Raw genomic sequence first — 18,130 nt, 5'->3', positions numbered from 1 at the left:
ACAATCAAGTCCACAAAAACTATTAACGTTTTCAGCCTTCAAGCTGCTTTCACGACAGCCTTTTAGCATAAAGTTCTACTATGATCAGTAATGATTCAAAATATTTTGTTTCCAACCATTTCGTAACTGTTCCTTTCTCAAGATTTAGCTTAAAACTAAGATCATTAAATTAAATTGGCGAGATCTCTTGTAAGTTAATGATTTAGATTAGTTTGACGCTGCTTCCCTCGTTAACAGAAAATTGCTATATTTCGAAGTTGTAAGTACAAAACCTGGTCTATATTTGTCCACTATGGCTCGAACAGATTCTTTTTTTAACTTACTAATACTATATACACTCAGAATATGTAGTATGGTTAGCGTACAGCTTGGATGCTGTAACGCTTCACATAGACTAGCAACACCGGTATCAGTGATATTACTATCCGCCAGAACTAGAGAGGTTAGCTTAGAGCTTGGATGCTGTAAAGCTTCACATAGACTGGCAACACCAGTATCAGTGATCTTATTACTCCACAGATTTAGTCTGGTTAACTTACAGCTTGGATGCTGTAAAGCTTCACATAGACTGGCAACACCGGTATCAGTGAGATCATTATCCCCCAAAACTAAAGAGGTTAGCTTACAGCTTGGATGCTGTAAAGCTTCACATAGACTGGGAACACCGGTATCAGTGATCGTATTAGCACTCACACCGGTCTTACTGGTCATCTCATAATTCTTAAACTCCACTACCAATTTAGACACAAGAGAGTGTTCATTGATCAGTGAATTACAGACTCGTTGCATTCCAGACATTGTTAGGTTGGATGTAAGAAGTTTCAACTCCTTAACTGGGACGAACTTATCAGAACATTTGTGTTGTGCCTCTCCAGCTTCCTCTTTATTTAGTTCACTGATAATGTCCAATACAAATGATAATGCAATGCTGTCTATATCTGATAAACTCTTAACACCCATGACGCCGTTTGAACTACTGAACGCTTGCGGATGATTCCTGATAAATGTTTTAGCGAATTCTTTGTCTTGATACTCACTCAGACACTTTGCACTGAGAAATCCAATATAATTCCCTGAAACTTGACTACTGGTCAACAACTTTTCCATCAGTTCCTCTTTTCCCTCACTTGACAAAATGCCAGCCATGAATTGGAAAACCATTTCAGAGCATATCTCGACTGGAATACAATTTTCCTTTACAAACCAATGGGCGGCTAAGAATTCTTGGACAGTGAGATGTGTGAAGCTGAAGTGTTTCGTGGTTCTGATCGAACCAGTCCTGTAAGGCTGACCACAGTAAAGAAGACCACTACCTTTCAGTTTGTTGACTTCTTCCAACTCAAAACCGCCTTCTATCTCGCTTTCATCAAAAGTTGGCTTCCTTTCAAGCAGAAGTTTTGCCGCTAGTTTTGATAATTTCTCTAATGTGGTTTTGATGACCGGAGGAGGCTTGAATTTGTTAGGAATTTCTTTGTGTCTGTATTCTGACTCAGAGCAGTGCTTAAGTTCAAAAATGTCAATAAGTTTTGTGTAAATGTCGGTTGTTGAGACAGGAAGGTCACGAGGATTTCTTGTTTCGTTTAGAGTATACTCCATCTCGAAGCACAACAGATAACAGAGCATAGGAATATGAGCAAAACTGACTAGGTTCTCATTCTTCATGACATGTTCAAGCACAGCGCTCTTCATATTTTCGTTTTTCTTGAAGTACTTTTGAATGTATTCTTTAACCTGTTGTGAAGAAAATCCCACAATTTCTACGTACCGTCTAAAACGGATTCCTCCCAGCTTATCCGATTCATCAGGCCGCGAGGTTACAACAACGACAGAACCTTTCAGTATCTCTCCCTTGATGAGTTTTGAACATAATGCGGCCACCGGCATTTTACATCTAGCGTCATTCTGATATTCTTTCCCCGAGTTTCCAGTGATGTAATCTTGCTGGGAATACTCATCATAGCCGTCAAGGATAATCAAAACTTCTTCGGGATGGTTTACAATATACTCAAATGTAACGTCATCTAATATTGAAGAAAAGTTTAAGATTTCGCGTAAGGTCACACGCTTTTCCTGAAGGAAATTCAATTGACGGAAAGTAAGCAAATAAGCAAATTTGAAATTTGGAATTTTAATGTTTTCTCTTGCTCGGAATAATTTTTTGCTGGCCCAATCGCGAATCACCTTTTGGCAAAACAGAGATTTTCCAATCCCTGCTTTTCCAACGACAAGAATAGAATTAGGATCCTTCTGATCATTACTCGTGCCAAGAAATATTTCATCGCAGTGCTTAACTGGAGTACCGCTGACTTTTCCGAAATACTCAAGGTCTTCACTCCTTGAACATGTCTCGTGATTCCTGGTGAGGCCTTTTCTTCCATGTTGTATGAGAAGATTAGTGAATATTTCATCCGTTTTCGCGTTGGAAATGGTGTGAGAGGCTAGCAGTTTGGGTTGGAACTCCGTTTGGTCTGTAATGGAAGTCTTTAAAGCTGTAGTGTAAGCAGTTATGGCTGAAGGATAAGAAAGAGAAAATATTCAATAAACAACAAGAACGCGAGGCGAACAGTTTGTGTACTTTACTGAATTCTTACTCCATAGGGTTGAACTTTCAACATTTGTTGTTGAGTAGGGACTTACGGCTAAACAAAAGGGAAAGGAAAATATCTTATTAATATTGCGAACACGAGTAAAGGTAGTTTAAATACTTTCTATCGAATTCAGCACAGGGAGATTAACTAGCAAAGAGCTGAGTGCTTGAAAAGTGTCTATTGCGTCTATCAGTTGAGAATTCGATCCCTTTCCAACGGATAGAAAAGGTTGTTTCGTTAAGGCGTCATTTCTCCCTTAAAAATCAAGTATATCATAGGGTAAAGCAACCCTTTCGGGCGGCTGGTATATCAGCTGACAATGTCCACTACTGCGAGACTGTCTGAAAAGTGAATATTTGCAGAGGTAATCGCATAGAGCAGAGTAAAATTAAGGATTAATTTCACGCGTGCTTTCAGAAATCTAATAACAAGATCAGTAACGTACGCTGTTAAGCACGTTCGTGGAAAGCCATTTCAGTTTTCACTTAGTTTTATTTTTGTACAACAACGTCAAAGAAATGAAAGCAACCCTGTTGAAAAACACATGCCAGCAATGATATCAAAAGTTTTGGCCAAAGGTAACCTATTTTAACGTTTACTAAATTTTGGTACTTGCCTGGGGCAAGTACCAAAATTAATTTAAAAATGCCCTCTGTCTCAGCCAATCGGCATTTGGTAACTTTGCCCTCAGTCTATCTTACAAGGCCTAAAAGCGAAGTTTCGAGGGAAAATGTAACATCATTAGGACAGTCTCCGAGCCACGAACATTATCAGTCAGCAAACCAGAAAAGAGTTTATTTATTTTGTAACTCTTAATTTTCATATCGCGCGAAAGCCGCTCTTTAAAAAGCCAGAGTTGATCTGACAGCGGATTAGTATATGCGACCAGCTTTTTAATACAACTATCCCTGGACTCAACAAAACGAGTTTGTTTTTCTTGTGTGCCAAAAAAAAAAATTAATAATAGAGATGAAAAGAGAAAACTTTGGAGCAGGCTCTTTTTCCAAAGCTTTGTTTCTTTCTGACGGAAACAATCAGAGGACAAATATCGACGCAGACGGGAGTTATTGCCTGATAACTTAGGTTATCAACAAAATCGCACGAAAATTAATGGTAGGCTGTAATTCGTAATAATTGTAACAAATCTCTCCCTCCCCCTTTCGCTTGATAAGGTTGGTAACAACGAAAATGGATTTCATGAATAAATTATCCTTGAGAGGGGAGTGGAGTGTTGTCAGAATAGCGTGACAAGGGTTGCGTGACGAATCATTAAGGACGCTTGACCGGTACTGTTAAGTCACTTACAGCCATGAAAGATGGAACAATCTACATTTCTCAAACTCCATCACACTTAAGACCTCTCGTAACTAATTTCAGAAACAGATATTTCCGTGTATGTTGAAAAACCAGATTTTCCTCATTCTGAAACTCTAGTAAGGACTCCCTTTAGTTTAAATATAAGTCAGTGAGAATCCCTCGAGAGCAGGATATCTCAGACCTGGTTTACACTTAAGCAGATTTCGCGACCAATCCGGGACCTTAAGGTAATGGACGCGCTTAACCTTTAACAAACACCAATTTGTAATTAGAACAACGTTCCGACTTAGCCGCTACTTTGGAGATAAAGAAGGCCGCCGAGGTGGAGTTAAGAGAGGACTTTCGAATCCGAATACTTTAAAAACATTTTTAATTTTTAATGTTTACTTCATTTTATGGGAAAGTCTAAATCTGCAATTTGCGATAAAATTGTGGACATATTAGTTTTAGGATACAATGTTTATATGAAGTTCATATATACGATCATACTAATATACGTATGATCATATATACGATCATACTAATATACGTATGATATGATCGTGCATCATACGTATACTAGTCTTTCTTTTGCCCCTGTTAAGTTAACCTATTTGCCTGAATAGTCCTAAGCTCTTAGAGAAATATTTACATCATCAAATGATAGATGTTGAAACAGATGTTGTGACAATTGGTTCCGTTCTCATCTAGTTTGGGAGGACAGTGGTGGTGAAAAATCTGGTTAAAAACCGTTTCAAGGCGGAGCGTTGCTACTTTCATCGATGTGCGTAATGAATTCGAATTCCCTAGCGGCATAGGCCTCCCCCCACCCCCACCCCCACTCCTTGAATAAACCAGAGGATGTTTCAGTTTTTTTAATTACTTCTCTGAAACCTTGCAACCTGCTGCTTTTTTTCAAGTAGGAGGAGAGTGGAGGTGGAGTAGAAAAAAGCGAAAAGTAATTGTATGGATTTCCAGGTCGGGACGAACTGGCCAGGAGACATTACCTAAAGGAATGTTGAAGGAGTGCTAAAAATGGATATCATAGGCATAGTTGGCAAAGAAGGAACTATGCATGTGGAACTAACGATAGGGTTGTAGAATTTTTAGGGGAGATCAACTAATGTGACTTGCAGGTAGCCTATAAGTTCAGAAAACGTTTGGTATAGATTTGGCCTACAATGAGGTAGTACATAGTTAAAAAAATGTTTACAGTAAACATATATGCCAGATTATTAAATCATGACTTCAAGTTCACAATTTGGGCCTCAGCGTGTTCGAAAAAGTTTGGGAAATCATTGTCTTTTCTTTTACAAGTGCTGCGGTATGAGTATTAAACCTATTGTCAAAAAGTTTCTCAATTCTTTGTTTAACGAAAAGCAGCGTTACTCCTGGATTTAGGACCCACTTATTTATTTATTTATTTATTCATTTCATTAATTTTGCAACTATTCTACCCAAAGTTAAGGTGCAGTACATACCACTCTTTGTCTTAAATATTCTGACGTCTGGCTCACTGTCTCCTTGTTTGTTGACAGCAAACAGCTTCACTTCGTACTCTGCGTCATAATCGAGACCAGTTATCTCGTAGTGAGTTTTCACAATGTTTCCCCTTTGAACCAGTTCTGTGGATTGTGTCATGGGTTGTTTCGTCCATTCCAGACGGTATTTCATGCTGCAATTACTGCCGTTGGCCTCTACTTCTGACCAGGTCACAGTGAAATCTAAGTCAACTTCACCTTCTGCATTTGTGATGATTGGTTTCTCAGGTAGACCTGTTCAAAATAATGATTCTTTTAAATTTTGTCTCTGCTGAAAGTGAAATACCATGACTTGATTCATTGGCGTGCGTAATGAATTTGAATTTCAGCAACATTAGCAACATAGCCCCCCCCCCCCCCTTAAATAAACTAGTGGATTTTTTTTTTCTTTTAATACTTGTCACACACTTTGCCACCTGCTGATTTTCCTATCAGTGGGGAAAGGGGTGGAGGGGTTGAAAGAATCGAGAAGTAATTTGACCCCTTCCCCCAGTAAATTCCCTGAAAAGAGTGCAAACTATTCAAAACAATGATTCTTTTAAATTTTGTCTCTGATAAAAGTGAAATACTGACTATATTAGTAGATTCTTTGACCTGTGTAATGAGTTTGAATTCCCTAGCAACACAGCCCTCCCTCCTTAACTTCACTAGCAGATTTTTTAGCTTTTTTAATTACTTTGGTGACACTCTGCCACCTGCTGATTTTTCTTTTAAGTAGGGGAGAGAGAGGGGATGGGGTTTAAAAAATTGAGAACTTTGTTTTACTTCCCTTGCAAATTCACTGAAAATGTACAAAGTTGGAATAAATGTACTCAGTAAACATACATGCCAAAATATTAAATCATGATTTAAAATTCACAATATGGGCCTCAGCAGTTTTAAGTTAAATCCAAACTCAACTTGTTATTTCAAAGTAAGACAGCAAGTATAATAATTGGAACTGAAATGTAAGAGTAGAATAAAGCACATTTGGCGCAGTTTGCAAATCAAAATCCACAGATAAAAGATTTTCAATTCTGTACCATGATCATTGAATTGTGTACCTTCAGAGGCATACATTTCCAAATGGTTGGCTGGCAATCAACACCAAATTAAAAAAAAAAATTAAACAAATTGACATAATGATATACATTAAAACAAGGTTCATGAACTACTTGTCCTAGCATAAAAAAAATTAATCACAAGTCTAACAAGTGTGATTTACAACCAAATCAAAATTAGTGATAGTTACAGAGATGCTGGGCAAATCATTCTCTTATCTTATAGGAGAGCTGAAGTATGAGTATTAATCCTGTTGTCACAAAGTTTCTCAATTTCTCAATTTATCCGCTTACAATAAAAGGATTTGAAAAATTCATACAATAAATAACTGAAATTTGTGTTGAATATGCAAAAGGCAAGCAAAGCTTTCAGTTCGAAGCGAGTATTAACAAGGAAAACTTACAGGTCTATATATCTCGCTGGAAGTCTTCGTTTTGGCAGTTCTGAGGTTTTGCAGGGTTTGACAAACCGTCCTCGCGGGTTATTTTTGTCGGGAAACTTTTCTTGAATATTTCACTATCCCGTAGTATATCAAAGCTTACAAGTTTTCCTTTTGAATTTTAGTACGTATTTTGACATTCAACCACGCGACAATTCACCTCATTTCAACTTTTAGGAGTATCAGAAACTATTTTCACAAAGGTCAAACAGGTCAATAAGGACAAAGCGCTGAACAAAGTTTGACTATTGCTACGCCAAAACTGACGTAATATTCAAGATAGCGTTTTTCTAACCATGAAAGTTGTAAAAATAGGAAACTTCAAAGCCCTCTTGTCGCTACTACAAAGCAAACTGGACAAAATGGCAGTTATTTTCGAACTCCTGAGGAAAAAGTCTTCTAACTAAGGTAAACTTTTTCTAGACCGTACATTCCCTTTAAGTCAGTCCCGTAAAAAAACCCAAACGAACCACAAGCTTACCATCTTAAATATCTGTGGTTTCGGGTTTCTATGGTAATGGGTTCCTGTGGCATTTACATAGCCGTTACGAATGTAGTTCAAATATATTGCCTCTAGAATCTGTCCCTAGTAGTCAGTCTTCAAAAAAAAATCAGCTCCGAATGAAGATTAATAGTTCATTACTTGTTTGGAAGTGTTTTTTTTTTCTGCCAGGAAGCCTCAAAATCACTCGTTTGGGACTTTTAAAGTTCGGCGGTTAATAGCCCTTATCGCATTTGTGTCTGCAATGCAAAGGGTCCGTGGAGTTACAGTTTCAGGACGAGGCTACCGGGTAAACGTTTCTCGGGAAACACCAGAAACACTCCATGTCTGACCATATAACTCTGGAATCTGCGTTTTTTTTCTCCCGAGGAAAAGATTAAAATTCTTAGTGGTAACTGTCCTGGCATCACGAAAGGAAGATTGAAAGAATGGCTGTCAATTCGGAAAGGAACGGCAAAATTTTGTCGCGTTTGTTCATGACTACGGTTGTTGTTCCTTTGTCGGCCTTTTTGAGGTGTAACTCAGAGTCACGTTTCAAGGCCCTCAGCGCCTTGCGTTCGGCCGAAAGCAGATTATCTTTTAGCTTTGTAATTTCTATTTCTGAAAGGTCACTTTTAACCTCTTCTAAATAACTTTCAAGGGCTACTGATTTTTGTATTGGTGGTATCCACGTAGATTTGACGTGGCGGGAATGGGTTTTTTTGTCCTCCCCTATGTAAATCAGACGCATTCTGCTTGCGAACTGATCAAAGTCACCCAATAGTTGTTGTCTGATCTGTTTTTGTTTTGTAGCGGGTGTTGGAATGAATTTAAGCCCTTTTGCCAGTAAATAAATCTGGTTGTTTGTGAGTTCTTCATTTGAGAGGCTTTTTTATGTGGGTTTTGTTCGCCTCTAGTTTGATAGTTGAACTTGTTTGGTAAGACCGCGGTTTCGATCCTAATCTTGTGGATCTCGTCAGTTGCCGATTCACTGAATAGACTGTTACACCCGTACGCAATACAATGTCTAACCATGACGAGAACACGCTGTATCCTCAAGAAAATGAGTAAAAATGCCTCCAAACGTAGCCGTTAGCTTCGATTTTACTTGAAAGTTTTACCTGTGTGACCCGATAGCCTCGTTTCGAAACTTCAACGTCCGCTGAACTCTCGCACAGTGAGCGTAAATGCGATAAGGGCTATTCGGCTCGCTCTCCCAAGTGAAGAAATGCGACAAGGCAGGCAGCTTAGGCATCCAGATCGCACACCACCTCGTTTTCGAGACAAAAATGTTTTACCTGCTAGGTCTTATTTTCCCACCGAAATTCAACAGGCCACAGAAGGATTAATATGGATATATCAACAAAGCTGAAGTGGTAAATTGGCCACCGTAATCCTAATCATTCTAAGCAACATATGGCAATCTGCGGTCTTTCCTTACACTTAGGTATATAACGGTGGAAACCGGTATGGATCTGTGCCTGATTAAAGTAGAAGCAATTTTAGAACGGCAATTGTAATGAAATTGTGATGACCAGTTGTGGCCTTCGCGCCACACTTAATTTATTGAAGGAAACAAAAGCACACTGCCGAGACTGTTCCATAAATCGGAAAAATGACTTTCCCTGGGAAAAGATGACTTCTCTGTAAGGTAGAGGAGACGTTTAATATCTGTCTAATGACGACGCGACAATAAGCAGAACAACTTTTACTTTACTCAAAGTGAGCACGGCTTATCGAGTGCATTTGAGTTCACAGTTGACTGTAGAATCTGGCGTGGTTGTACATGTCTGCTATTTAGTCAAGGGTGGCCCAAGCTCCTTATCCAGTGAGTAAAAGATAACTATCAAAAATCGCTTTCACCTAATGACACCCCTGAGTGTAACGCGTAACTATGCAAAAGCTACAATTTTGGAGAAATCGGAAAAGCAAAAAAAAAAAAACAGCTGTTAGAAGTAAAAAACGTAACTTACGTGTATGAAACCCAAGCAGTAGAAGTTATCATGCTCAGATCGTTGTTTTGTTGACTTTACGTCCAGAAAATTGCGTAGCGCTACTACTTCAGAACTTAACTATTCGAGCGATGATCGAGAAACGAAACCGTTAGGTCTGCAAATGCTGTGCGGTGGTGCGCGCATGTTTGGAGTATGCTTCGTGTTTGCCCCTAACGTAATTTGCGGGGAGTACAAATTGGAGTCTCAAGATCGGTCCACCAGTTTTCTAAGAAAATCTCAGTTCCTTCAGCGTTAGGAGTGCGTTCTATCGAACGCAATAATTCAACTGACCTTCATCCTCGCTTTCTGCCACTGGGGCTGCCAAAGTACACAGCTTTTCCTTCACCTCTTTCAGTTCATTGTCCATCTTTGCAATTTCGCTGAACATTTTCTCAAGGGACCCTTCCGTGGTATCTGACGATAGAATAGGACTAGAACTATTAGTCTGAGTGAGAGTTACTTTATTCATAAAAACGAAAGTTAACTAAATAACGGTAGATCCTTTCCCCTTTCTCTATTTTTTTTCCTACAAGCGGCGTGACAGAAAAACTCTGTCGTGAAACAATTTACTCATGAAATATATAAGGATATCAATAAAGCTGATAGTCTGAGTAAGAGTTTTTGTTGGTAAAAAGCGAGACTGGATGAACTAACGAAAACCAACGAACGCTTTTTTGCCTTCTATGTTACATGGTCAGTTTCATCATGAAAAAAAGAAAAAAGTTTGAGAAAACCAGTGGCCCGCCTACAATAAAGTGAGAGTTTTCGTTCAGGTGTTTTACTCGCGAAATGGAAAATAACCACGTACACCTTATCCTGACCCAATTCATTCGGGCGACCCTCATTCGAATATCTTCCTATGTACAATGAAATACTCTACAATAGGAGCGGAACAAGGATTGTGTTTGTTTATACGAGCTATTTCAAAAATGAGTGCCAGGGTTTCATCAGGGTTTCCAAACACGAGAAAACTAATGAAAGCATGAGGCCGTATGCTGAGTGCTGTTATCGTTTTCGAGTGTCAAGTTGTTGTTGTTCATATTAAGAATTGAATTCACCAGACTTTGACGCTTTATCGAACTCAAGGGTTTGATATTATATGAAACCCATGGATAGCGCGTCATTCCAGTATTCCATGCACGTGACAAAATTAGCGAGTCTTAGTTGGATGATCACCTTATAAATAATTAATGACTTTGAGAAGGCAATATGCGGGTTACTTTAACGTTCAGGGAAGTTACCTTCACTATGTCCTTAATGAAGGTAAAACTAAAATTAGGCAACTCAGAAAACTATTCAATCTAAGAGGTAACTAGGGACGAAAATCTCATGTTCCGTGCCATTCTATTCATTCCACACATTACCTTGTGTCTTCCAGTGGAGGTGCCGGCTAAGGTGTGGTCTCACATCACCATATTACCAACAATACATTACCAAAATATACTACATTGGCCGACATCCAGTAAATAATTTATTCACATTGTGAACGGTATCGATGTTCTTAATTCAGTTTCTCTGTGTGTAGCTCTTTCTAGCAACCAACCTTCATCTGTCCTTTTTTCCGCTGTTGTTATCAAGCTACCAAGTTTTTCCTTCATCTCTTTCATCTCAATCTGTATCTTCTCAGTTGTGTCTTTGAAGTGGTGTCTCATCTTTCCCAGTGAATCTGAAAATGTATGAAAGGTATACAATTTCATGAGCACATTTACATCACAGATTCAGTTAGGTTTAGATAAATCAATGATATGTATATCGATAACTTGTCGATTCCAAATAGATCAAATTCAACTTTAATTTCAGATAATTTCGCCAAGTATCAATAATAATAATAATAATCATCATCATTATCACCATCACATCACATCACATCAGTTATTATGGCGCAATTATTATTACAGGGAGGAGAAAGCTGCCGAAAAAGCAGCAAAGTGTGGGCCACTACGCTGGGAGCTTGAACAGAGATACCCTCATTATCGGGTGACACAATACATCATTATTGTTGATATACTCAGAGGTTATTCAAGAAATGTTAGAAAGGCGCTTAAAGAGCTAGTGGGAGATGAGAGCGACACAACAGCTCTGCAGATACAGAAGTCAGTCATCACAAGTTCACTCAATATTTCGAGGCACTTTAAGATTTTGAGATAAGGGATATTAGATGTTTTAACATATTTAAGCGTAATCATAGCGATGTTACATAACTTTTAGTATTTAGATTGAGAATTTTACTAAATAGTAATCACGTTTAGGACTAAGGCTTTTACGATTAGGAATTGCCATAGTTCACTCAATATGGCGAGGCGCTTCAAGATTGAAATAAGGGATTAAATGTTTTGCATTTAAGCGTTTCGATAGCGACGTATGGAACCTTTAGTAATTTGATTGAGGTTTTTACCACATAGCAATTAAGTTTAGGACTTTCATTATTAGGGTTTCATGATTAGGAATTACTATAGGAATTTTAATTGTAAGGACTTTGGTCGTTGCATTGATTGGTTACGGCTTGCCGCCCAATCCTTGTTTGGGATATCTGGGCATCTAGACGTTTTTTCTGCAATAATAATAACAAATAAAGGTTATATTTCACGTTCCGTGCCTGATAGCCCACATCAACTACAGATTGAGTTGGACCGTTCTTAAAAAGGTGCAAACTACATGATTGAGTAGGATGCAAACATACAGATGCAAACTACACATTACAACTATACACATGCAAACTACAGATTGGGTAGGATCGTTCTTAAAAAGGTTCAGTTATCAAAGGTCAGAGACACTGGAGTCACACAAAATGGCCTACAGTGAAATTGAGGTGCATTTTTTGGGTTTATCTACTATGGCACTATGTGCTACTATTCCATGCTAATAATAAATTAAACGTCCAGCTTACATGATTAAACCGAATGAATATACGCGGAGCTAGCCTTAACCCTGCCGTGTAAACTGAAAGTACATTTTTCTGTAACCTTTTGTTTCATCCATAGGGCACCAGAAAACATTTTTCTTACCTTCAATTTCTTCAAGTTTGGCTTTGATATTTTCGTCGTCTTTCTTCCACTGTTTCATCAGCTCACGATAATGCTCTTCGATATCCGGATCCATGCAGTCGTACTCAAGATTGTCGATATCTTCTCGAAAGTGAGCTCCTCCCAGTCTCACCAATGCTTCTCGTATTTCCTGCCAATAAGAACCGAAGTTTAAGTCATCCACAGAAGCTTGAGAGGCATGGCCGTATACGGTGTTTCTGTAAAACCGCACTCTGACGATGTCATCTGCGATGCTTATGTTTGCAGCTGGGGGAAGGCGATCCCATCCTGTGGCAGGAGGGCTCAAACCACAGATGTTTCTAAGCAGCACCGTTAGAAGTGTGATGTCGAAGGTTGCAGAGGACACGGGTGAGTGAGTAGGATACAGCTTCCCCCATTGCGTGGGATTGAGCACTTTGTTCCTCCCTCTATACAGTGATTGTAATGTGGCGTGATGCACAGATGTACTTCCCAAAACTGTCTGTAGAGTCGCTGGTGGATGTATATTATCAAAAGTGGACCGCAGCACTTGGGATCCAACATCAACCAGGAGGCGGCATAGCCTTGCATAGTTGGTAGTCTCTTTCGTAGACGCAAATGGCGCTAGAGCCGTAGCCATGAAACTGACTTCACCAGGATTGTCTGTCAAACATGAAATTGACATAAGCACTCTTAACCAAAAACCATTTAAAAACTCCTCATAGACAACTGAGACTGAATATAGCGTCAAATCGTGACTTCGTTATTGGCGACGTATTAGGGTTTTAATCAGAGATATTCGATTTTGCCGCAGAAGTTAAGCGACTTATAATCAACCAAACTGAAGTCGTAGTTCGTTTCAATAGTTGGCTAACCGACTGCAATTCATCACAATTTATATCCATTTGACGTATAATACATGCTTATAACAGTAAACTCTTCTGTCAGTAAAAAAAGAATACAAAAATCAATAGGAGAATAAATGCTTGACAATAAATAAATGAGACGGATAGTTCTTGTAACAATTCTGCTCAAAGGATGTCATACTACGATTTGATGTCTTATCTATGTCCTAAATACCCTGGAGCTTAGAATTAATTTATCAAGCTATAAAAAAATTTATGACATGGATTTTTATGATTTGTAGAAACATTTGGGGTGGTTTTATGGCTTTACCTCCATCCTAAAAGCAGCACTGCACTGATGAGGCCCAGCAGGCCAAAACAGTTCTATCTGCTGTTAGATCTAGCTCTCTGGCACTACAAAGCTTTGCTTTCATGTCCAAATTGAGCACTCTATTAGGATGAGTCAGGTCATGCAATTACACATTGCTCACTAGTTACTAGTTAGAGCACTCTGACATGGCTTAGATGATACCACAAATGTTGTATCACTCGCGGCGGCTATGCGGCTTTACCTCCATCATCAGCATATTTATTATACACCACCACTCTCACAAGTACATCAAGTAAACATGTATAATAAGCATCACAATAGCATCTTTTTGGTGGAGATTTATCAGTACCAGTAAAAAGCAAGTATAATTTTTACAGGTTCACCACCAGCACCTGCAGTTTCACGAACAGACCCTGTGAAACTGTACCAATACCACCACCATAGATAACACTACCTATGGTTGCCAATATTTGCACAAAATCACAATGGTAACAAGTACATGTAATTGCTAAGGGGTACCTTGAAAGACTAGTTTAAGGATCAACTTGGCAACACCTATGATGGAAAGCTTGGATGTATCAATTTCAAAAGACAATTATGGCCACACCCAGTAACCTTAATCTATTTAGTGGTACATGTCATGTACTTCCTCATCTTCGTGTTTAAAGCAGGGAACTCATTATGACTTAGTCTAAATTTCTTAACCAGTGACCAAAGACATATGACTCAGGCTTGAGCCTCTGGAGTTTTTAATGTCCAATTGCTTTAATTACAAATATTGGCCAAAACATCCCTTAAGTCAACATACTGTTAAAGGTGCTCTGCAAACCTGTACTGTTGCAGTAAATTTTTGTTTCCAGTGGATTTAATTATTTCACCAGTTAGTTTTCCTAGCCAAGCAGGTACCTGAGTTTTTTTTTTTTTTTTTTTTCTTATCAATTAGTTGTTTCTTGTTTTAAGGTGGGACTTAACCTAAAATTTGACTACAAAATGCAATTTTTGTTTTTGGAGAAATCTGAAACTTCAGGCATAGAAGAAAGCCATGACATGAGTTTTTAAGACTAAGCTTTATTTTGTTGCCTACGATAAGTTTTCTGCAAGCTAGTAAAAAAATATTTTTGGTTACCATGGCAACGCAACGTAGCATCTTTCAGTTTTGCTCCAATTTGAAGCCCGAAAGTCCATGCAATTCATAGAATTTCCTAAGTATTTTCAAGAGGAAGCTATATGACCACTTACATGAACTATAGCTAGTCGGAGGTGGCGTGGGATTGAAAGCTGGCGTGTTTTCAACTGTGGAGATACTGTGAGAGCGAGATTCGAGTTTTATATCAGCGAAGTTTTTGTCTAAAATGCCAGGAGGGAAGAAGAATACTGTATATAGAAGAAAGCGGAAAGGAAAGCCTTTTACTGGAGTGCAGAGATACGCAAAGAAAGCGAAGAAAATGCCGCGTGCGGATAGAGAAGTCACAAACTCAGCATCGAGTTCATCGTGTGATGAGGCTCTGTCAGATGCCGAAAGTGCTTCCATCAGTGCTTCGAGACTCAAAATGAGACCAGAAGATTCACCAGATAGTTCATCAAAGATTTCTGATGCAAATGATTTTCAGGGAGAGGGATACAGACTTGTAGACCTCAAGAAATTATATGCCACGTTGTCTGAAGCACATGTGTGCGAGGAAGGTGAGAAAACATAAGTGAACATCTGTTTTACTTTTAACCTTTTCTTTACTGTTCATGTCTCGTAGCATATGCTAGTAACAGTGTGTAGTTTTCATTTTTTTCTCTAAGAATGTTTTTTTACTTCTCTTCAGTACTATCTTTATTGTTTTCATTGATTAAAAATTACAGTTGTAACTGTCTGTTGTGTGGTATGTGGTGAATAAATTTTGTGACTCATATACATGTATGAGAATGCACAAAATAACTTTAGTCTATACTGTTATTATGTTCTAGGGAGTTTAACTCTGAAGGAGAATTCTTCTGGGAGAAATGGGCTAATGGCAGACCTCTCTGTGGAGTGTAGCTCCTGCCTTGAAGCTACACCATTGAAAACATCAGATACAATAACAAAGAAAGGGCAATCTTTTGACGTAAATCGTCGTGCAGTCTATCATTCTCTGGAGACAGGAAGTGGCTATGAAGGGCTAGTAACCTTTTGCAGCATCATGAACATGCCATGTCTATCACTACCTGCTTATTACAAACAAGTAGACACAATACTTGAGGCTTTAGAAGCTGAAGCCAAAGATGAAATGACACAGGCAGGGATAAGAGTTCGCGAGTACATCCTGAAGGAAAGTGGAGATGAAGTCAATGATGATGTAGTCGATGCAGCCGTTTCGTTTGATGGTACATGGGCGAAAAGGGGGTTTACCTCTCTGACTGGAGTTGTTTTTGTTATATCTGTAGACACTGGAGAGGTTCTTGACTATCATGTCCTTTCAAAAGAATGCTGGAAATGTACCATGAAAAGGTCTCAGTGTCAAACTGACGAGGAGTTCGAAGCATGGCAGATTGAGCATCTTGCTTCCAATGAGTGTGACATTAATTTTAATGGAAGCTCACCTGCAATGGAAGCTGAAGGTGCCATAGTTGTTTGGAGTAGATCTGTGGAACTGCATAAAATAAGGTATAAATGGATGGTTTCTGACGGAGACAGTAAGGCATTCAATACTGTGGAGAATATATATGGCGATGACTGCAAGGTGGAAAAGCTGGATTGTGTTGGGCACGTGCAAAAACGCATGGGCAAGCACCTACTTAATCTTAAAGCAAGAACCAAAGGTAAACTTGCAGATGGCAAACCCATTGGAGGACGGGGCCGACTGACTGAGAGCCGCGTTAAACGCCTTCAGAAGTACTATGGTCTAGCCATTAGACAAAACACCCTAACTAAAGCAAACCTAACAGAAAGAGAGGTTGATGTTGCTGTTTACACCATGAAGAAAAATATCATTGCCATCCTCCATCACAGTGTCCAGTCACAAGATGCTGCTAAACAACGTCGCTTCTGCCCTGTTGGTGAGGATTCCTGGTGTAAATGGCAACAAGATTGTGCTACTGGAACAAATACTTATGAAGCAGGTGACTGTTTGCCTGAAGTGTTCTTTGAACTGCTGAAGCCAACATTCATCACACTTAGTGAAACTAAGCTGCTCCAAAGGTGTGTGCGTGGCGCCACCCAAAATCGCAATGAATGCATCAACGGACTGGTGTGGGCACGCTGCCCAAAACACAAGCATCATGGTGCCAAGGTGATTAGATGTGCAGTTGCTTCTACTGTGTGCCATTTTCATAGTGGAGCTGCCAGCAGAGCAAGAATAATGCAGAGACTGGAAATTCCAGCAGGGGAGTACACTCAGCAGGCCTCAGAAGAAAAGGACAAGAGGCGGTTGAGAAAATCGGACCTTCAGACCTCTGCTAAAGAAAAGAAGCGCCGGCAAGGAGAGCAAATGAGGTGCACATGCAGAGAAGATGCCCTACGGGAGGCTGATGGTGATACCTATGAACCTGGAGGCTTGTAAGTGACTGAAAGAAACATTTGCTATGATATTGGATAGTTCATATCCATGCAAATTTGTGCAGACAATCTTCGTTTTAGCTTTTTAACTTTAATCGCACTTTTCTCAAAATGTGCATTTTGCGCATTCTAGAAAACATATCTCATAGAGGATTTAACCAATTGACTTGAAATTTTCAATGTTTATTGCTTTCAAAGAGTATCTGGGGATGAGCAAAGGGTTTTTCTGTAGCTTTACTTTGTCAAAAGTTACAAAGAAAATTGTGGTGGAAATTCACCCCAAAAATTTTGCTTTACTTTAACTGGAGGCTGGAACCAAAGTTTTTAATATTTTTTAAAACTCTATGCTCATCCCCATGATTAGCCTATATACTGTATAGTTATAAAAACAAATCAGAGCTAGCTGCATTCCATATCAAGATTTCTTTTCTAGAGTACATGTGGGTTGTGCACAGTATGGGGTAACAATATTTTGCTGGTATCAGGTTACAAATAAACTGTGTGCAGAAATAATTGAAAAAACTGAAATCTGTGATTCATTAGCTTTTCAGTGATATATGGTTTTATATGGTTTGATTAAAAACTGTGGATGTGACAAGTCCTTGAAAAAAGGGGTCTTTATTAGGTAAAGTCCCACCTTAACTTGAACAGGTAATTTTTTAATTAAGTATTTTTTTTGGGGTTGGGTAAGGGGTTAAGATTGGGGTTAGCATTAGGGTTAGGGTGGCTTTATATGCCAAAGACACTGTTTAAAATACATCACTTCACTGAAAAAATTAAATCAGAAAACTATTTGATAATGTTTAATATGAGTGTTGATTCTAAGCCATTTTACAAACTTTTGTCGATGTTACATCTCTTGTAGTGTCAAACTGCATGTTATGTTTGGGGTATTTCACTTAAGTCTAGCTAGAGATATTAGTGATGAGTTTTTTGTAAACTTGGGTGCAGTCTTCACTTCATTTTTCTTTTAACTTAAATTGCTTTGCCAAGCAGTACATTAGGATGAAATGGTGATATTCTGGCAACTGGCCAGAGTTGGATTTTTC

General features: G+C 38.8%; 2 protein-coding genes across 2 annotated transcripts in view; one reads left to right on the top strand and one right to left on the bottom strand.

The window, feature by feature from the left end:
* LOC148726552 (uncharacterized) overlaps nt 1-18,130 on the bottom strand; it is a 104,803-nt gene that overhangs the window by 49,920 nt on the left and 36,753 nt on the right. Inside the window, exons 3-5 of the mRNA XM_088726534.1 lie at nt 12,386-13,045; nt 10,924-11,046; nt 9,672-9,794 (exon numbers count right to left, since the gene is read on the bottom strand). Coding sequence (XP_088582660.1) covers nt 9,672-9,794; nt 10,924-11,046; nt 12,386-13,045 — 906 coding nt within the window. The remainder of the gene's footprint in view (nt 1-9,671; nt 9,795-10,923; nt 11,047-12,385; nt 13,046-18,130) is intronic.
* Nucleotides 14,804-17,679, top strand: LOC111321483 (uncharacterized). The gene is made up of 2 exons (XM_022924375.2): nt 14,804-15,241; nt 15,515-17,679. The coding sequence occupies exons 1-2, from the start codon at nt 14,911-14,913 to the stop codon at nt 17,083-17,085; spliced, it is 1,902 nt and encodes a 633-aa protein (XP_022780110.2). The 5' UTR covers nt 14,804-14,910; the 3' UTR covers nt 17,086-17,679.

This window comes from Stylophora pistillata, chromosome 7, assembly GCF_964205215.1.
Source record: "Stylophora pistillata chromosome 7, jaStyPist1.2, whole genome shotgun sequence".
Taxonomy (NCBI): domain Eukaryota; kingdom Metazoa; phylum Cnidaria; class Anthozoa; order Scleractinia; family Pocilloporidae; genus Stylophora; species Stylophora pistillata.
The sequence above is the reverse complement of the archived record's forward strand: the minus strand, read 5'-3'. Positions and strand labels throughout refer to the sequence as shown.

Bases quoted from the DNA above. Each gene is read 5' to 3' on its own strand.
- LOC111321483 (XM_022924375.2), top strand. From the start codon at position 14,911: ATGCCAGGAGGGAAGAAGAATACTGTATATAGAAGAAAGCGGAAAGGA. The intron at 15,242-15,514 runs GTGAGAAAACAT...ATTATGTTCTAG, and splicing joins AGCACATGTGTGCGAGGAAG to GGAGTTTAACTCTGAAGGAG.